The following is a 5,935-nucleotide window of genomic DNA, read 5'->3' as shown; positions in this document are numbered from 1 at the left end:
ACAGACATATCAGGAACCAAGCTTTTGCACCCAGCCGTCTTGTTTATGGAAGAGAAGTCCAAATCACTGTATTGAATTTTATTACACCCCAAAGAAAAGTTTGGTCTTTCTAATAATTTGGAAAAAAATAAAATACACTTAGGATATCTAATGAAGTTTCAAGTAATTCCTAACATAATTCCCCTCCACTCCCATCCCGCCAGATATATCCTGCACTCTCTAAATGGAATCTCTGGAAGGTCCACTAAGGCTTATATTTATCTTATTTTGCAAAATTCCTTGGGGTCCCTCAATTGTCTTTGAATGATCAACAATGGGAAACTGTAACAGAGATGAATGGGCTATCACAGTCCAGAAAGGTATGTAGGTACTCACTTACTCCTTTATGACTTAATCAGGTTAAATCTGCAGACATCACCACATATGGAATCGTCTGTTCCCACTTAGATACTTACTGATAATATGAGCCAAATATTTAATTGACCAAATAATAGGGATATGACTTTGAGTTTCCATCCCACTCAATTTCCTTTTGTGCTATATTAAGAATTGTCTCTCATTTTTTAAGCTTAATTTTTTCTTGTAGAAATATGTCTGTGTTTTCATGTATATGAGCTGTTAATTTGGGCCTGATGTCTTCCAATTGTTCCCTTACAGCTAACCTCTAAGTTTTCCCCTTTCTGATGAAAATTGTAAAAGCTTATCTTTCTTATCTCTTCCTACTGGTTTAGAATGTACCTTTTTGATTCTAGTTCAGCCATTCATTCTGAAAAGGAAGATCTGTAGTGGACCTTAAAACTCCAATCACAATTTTTATTTTTCTGTTTTGTTTAAAAGTTCAAGGGAAAAATACAGACTATGGTTTATATACAGTAAACAAGATTATTTTCAGTGTGTGTGTGTGTGTGTGTGTGTGTGTACGTACGCATGTGTGTGTTTGTGTGTCTGTGTGTAATTTAATATGTATGATGAGACAAATCAGTGGATGGAGCATTATACTTATAGTTAAGAAGATCTGAGTTCAAAGTCCACCTCAGACATATGATAGTTGTGTGCTTTGGCAAGTTACTTAATTGCTATCTGCCTCAGTTTCCTTACCCATAAAATGGGGATAATATTAGCACCTATACCCCAGGATTTTTGCAAGGAAAAAAATGATCTAATATCTGTCAGGCACTATGCAAAACTTAAGGTGCTACATATAAACTAGATACTATACATATATATATATATAAGTATATATACATATATATAGAGAGAGAGTATGTAAACATATATACAAATAAATACACATGTGCATACAGTCAATTCACAATATTTGTGCTTTAGCTTTCATGACTTGAAGCATTCTCATGATTTTATTAATAACCTTATTTTGACATTTGTATGGGCAACCACACACACTCACAGCTGAGCACAGGAGATAAAGAAAATGAGAGATGAAATAAACATGTTTGTGGAGCCACTATTAGGCACTTCACTGGTCTTGTTCATTCTGACTTTGTAGAGTAAGGCCCTCCCCATGCATTTGTTGCATATTTTCATTCTTTGCCTTTAAAACTCAAGTTCTATGTGCAATTATACCCCTGCTTATCTGAGCAAGCTGCTGCGGCCTTCATGGACTTGAATGCCATCCACCAGGCCTAAAGAACAGTGTCAGAGGTGATGTGGAGACCTCACTTCCAATACCAGCAACTACAGTCACAGCAACTTCTCCTTGGTTTTCAGTAGACCGGTAGAGAGGTTAACAATGCAGCGCACTCCTACTGCCATCTGACACAGTGGACAGTAACATTCGAGTTAAAAATTCTTTCTAAATTAAGTATTTTATTTGCTATGTAGTATTTATGACACTAGATTTCATATGTTATGAAAAGTGAATATTGTATGAAGTCAATGTTTGTTTTAATTGAGATGGTAGCATAAAAGGTTACAGAATTCTAAGGAATTACTAGGAAGAAAATATATTGAATGGCACCTGCTTTATTTTGTGTACTGCATTTTATGGGTTATTTCATGGTTACTGTGTTACAAAAAATGAATATTATAAGAATTAGTGTTTTGTTATCAAGAATTATATGCAGAAAAGTGCATTTTCAGCTGTATCTAGTGAAAGATTATAGTTTTTGGTGGTCACAGAAACCTAACCCCCTATTTCTCTTAGGTTAAATGTGTCAACATTTTGGACTTCTGCATGTTCCCTAGGAGTGTTACCCCGCCCCCCAAAATAAATTGAGCGTTGACTGCATGTGTATATATGCATATGGACATTAACATTCCTGCATGATTCTACGGTATACAAGTTCCTCTAAACGCTTTCACAGAATTACTCATTATTAGTTATAGATTTAAATGGGAAAGGGCAAAATATATTCCATACACACATACATGTACACTCCTTTTAGAAGTACAATGAGAAATGTGTCGTAAACTTTAAAAGCCAAAAGGCTTCATAATTCAAAACTGTCACTAAAGTGTTTAATAACCAAAAAGCAAATGTCTGCCTGTTTGAAAGACCAAAATAATATCCAGAATACATACATGCCACCTACATATATGTATGTATATCTGTATATACATTTTTGTATATGTATAATATAACTTGAAAAACACATAATATTTTAAGAGAATAAATCAAAGTTTGTTTTACAGTATTTCTTCAGATATACCTAAAACTATGTAGAAAAGAAAAACAATAACATGGAAGCATCTAATTCAAAGAAAAAAGAAGCCAAGGGAATTTTTTAAAACTCCTCAGAGGATTTTGATTGCATGCTTTACATTATATATCTCATTATTAGTGACTATAAAATCATGATACTAATGTAAAGCAATACACTTAACAATCTTGGATTTTGTGCTGGATTAAGTATTTGGGTAGATGAATGGATAAAGCATTGTACTTGGAGTTACTAAGATTTGCATTCAAAATACTGTCCAATACACTTTTTAGTTGTGTGACCATAGGCAATTTGCTTGTGTTATTGGAACTGTGCTTGACATATTCACTTGGGACATTAAGATGCAGGCAATGGATATAGCTTCCTCAGTTCCTGAGTACAATAACCAGGATATGAGAGACCAAATACCATCCCTTCAGCTTCTGGTTGCAAATTACCAGAATGAACAATGGGAATCAAAGTGTTATCTTTTCTTAAGTCTTTCTCTATTCTGAATGTCCTTCCTCTGCTCTAGCTAGGTAAATCTCCATTTTTAGATGGGTTATCATTGTTTCATTGCACTCCAATACCAGACCTGAGCTACTGCTTAGGCCTTATTCAGGTCTGGCCTAGTATACCATAATTATCATGTATCTTCATCTGCAATGTCACTTCTCTCTCCAATCAAGCTCATTGAAACAAGGGAATTTATCTTTGCACCTTCAAGCCCTGTGGATTTTGCCAGTTCAAATCTTGGATGAATTAAAACTGTTGCCTTTGGGGGAAAAATATTTTTATTTGAAAAAAAGTAAAATGACAATTGTATTCTAGTAATAATAGATTAACTAAATGTCAATAAAATTTTGTTCAAAACAGTACAATTTTAGATCTGAAGAATTCCAGTAAAATTATATTTAGATATTTTTACTTTAAGCTATAATAAACATTCACAACAAACTAAAGATAAACTAAATGCACAAATATGCAATAACTTTCTTTATATAAATTTGAAAAAACAAATATTGAAGACACTACTGAACTAAAATTCCTAACAAAAATTATCCCTCTGGTAGAAATGACCCCAAAGGAGTGTGTGAATATGCTTCTGTAACATTTGTATTTAAAAAGTATTCCAATGGTAATTTATATAACACATACTTCCTTGGCTTAGATATACAATTTGACACCATCAGAACAATTTATAGAATACTGTTTGCTTGGTATAGAAATGATTTACATTATATACTGAATTTTTGCTAATTGGCAATGATTTAAAAATGTATTCAGCTAAAACCTCATATGGTTTTACTTTCATGGTATGAAATCCTTTGCATTCTCAAAGGTTTCATTTTTAGAATCTTTTATTCTATTTTCTCTTATTTATCTCAAATTGTAGTAGTTTAATATTGTGATTATTTCCATTTCTATCATCTCTGTAGAATTTATTCAGCTCTCTATTTTATCAAATTTAAATCATTTTGCAATTTACACCAAATTTTGTTATTTGATAAAGTTAAGACATCTCTTTTTTTGTTTTCACTGAATATTTGGATTTATGATAGACTTTTGGCAAATTATTACTATTTTAGAAAAAATAATATAAATAAAATTGAATTTTAGAGGAATATTTGAAAGAAATTAAATATTTGAAGAAAGATATCTTTAAAATTAATCTTTAGTTTAAATCTTAAAATTATTTGTTATTGTATATGCATTCCTGTTTTTCTTTTTAAAAATTACTGATTTATTCTCTTTCCTTTTGCAGTTGGTGTGGGAGCAACCGGGAGCAGGACTCTGGCCAGCCCTTGCTCTCAGGCCCAGCCCAAGTATTGTACTGGGAAGAAAAAAGGGCTGGGTATAGCTTTATCCATATCACTGCTACTGGCATAAAGGAGTCTTGCATGGACTGTATATCCACTGTTGGCAAAGAGACTCTCCATCTAGCAGAAACCAGAACAAGCCCATCACAGATGGAGAAGACTGTCTCTGAGATACTTACTGATGCAAAAGAGGTTGAAGCTAGGCTTACTGACAAAGTTTCAAGTGAGCCTATCAGCCAAGAGAGAATGAGCATACCACAAGTACCACAGGAGATATCGCCTTCATCTAAAGAGATCATACCTGACAAAGCTCAACCATCAAAAGAAAGTGATTCATTGATGAATGCCAGTAGTGGTTACTCGAGCAAGGACGATGCCATAAGCCTCAGTAATGTGAGCACAAGGTCTGTGTCTGATGAAGAGAAAATCTGGTCTGAAACCCAAGAGGAGAAAGAAATACTAGAAGAATGCAAAATGACTATGGACAAATACTTCCCACTCTTGCCAAATGAGGAGGAAGATAGAGGTTGTTTTGGAGACGTGTCTTCAAAAGGCACAGCCTACTTCACATCACTACGTTTTCTGCCAAGCCACCTCCAGCCCCAGGTGTATAAGCAGGCATTGGAAAATATCAGAGGTGCCAGGAACAACATCAGAAAACTCTTGTACCATCTCTATGAAGCAATTGAATGGGCTTATCAAAGAAAGCAAGGTTCTGTGGATGGGCAGAATAGCCATAAGGCCCTTTTTGAGCTGTGGATCAAGTGGAGCCAGTTTGAAAATGTCGATGGTGATACAAAGTTATCAGACTTAGAGTTCCTTGAAGCCCTGACTCTGCACATGTCCTGCAGAATTTCTCTGAGATTACAGTCGGCCTTCATGGACCTCATGCCTCAGGTCCTTGGTCTCCCAACCAGTATACAAGACGATCTCCAACAGGCTTGCTGTGACATGGAGGAGCTTCATACCACCTTTTCCACAAGTGGTAGTTTTCAAGATCTAAACAAGCATAATCTGATACTTAGCCAGTTAAAGCTGACCAAAGCCCAGGGAAGCTTAGAAAAATTGCTCTGTTTCTTAGAAGGTGATATTGCTTCTGGTTGGATTGCAGGATCATTTCCCCCCTTCTGAATATTCCTTCCCAGAGGTAGCACTTCCTAAAGAAAAAGCATCTTGAATTATCATATGGAATTGGGGTGATCTTTATTGTACTCTTAATACTTTTCAAATTAGGATAATAAAGTTGCATTAAAAATTAAAAAAAAATTACTGATTTAAAAAATAAGATTTTTATAAGATTGCTAAATTACAGGTTATATCAAATCCTAGCTCATCTCATCTTTTCAAAACAGCAAGTAATTAATCAAAGAAAGGTAGAAAATGGCCATGAAAGAAGGGACTGTAAAGAATCACAAAGAAACTTCACAGAAAAATCGATAGAGGGGATAAAAATGG

The 5,935-nt window shown here is 34.4% G+C and overlaps 1 protein-coding gene across 1 annotated transcript; it reads left to right on the top strand.

Moving 5' to 3' along the window:
• The first annotated feature begins 336 nt into the window (after window positions 1–336).
• Window positions 337–5,611, top strand: LOC118837340 (perilipin-3-like). The gene is made up of 2 exons (XM_036744207.1): window positions 337–359; window positions 4,426–5,611. Exons 1-2 carry the CDS (start codon window positions 337–339, stop codon window positions 5,609–5,611), a joined length of 1,209 nt encoding a protein of 402 aa, XP_036600102.1.
• The last annotated feature ends 324 nt before the right edge of the window (window positions 5,612–5,935 follow it).

The sequence above is a fragment of the Trichosurus vulpecula genome, chromosome 2 (genome assembly GCF_011100635.1).
Source record: "Trichosurus vulpecula isolate mTriVul1 chromosome 2, mTriVul1.pri, whole genome shotgun sequence".
NCBI classification, from domain to species: domain Eukaryota; kingdom Metazoa; phylum Chordata; class Mammalia; order Diprotodontia; family Phalangeridae; genus Trichosurus; species Trichosurus vulpecula.
This window is presented reverse-complemented; position numbering and strand designations above follow the sequence as displayed.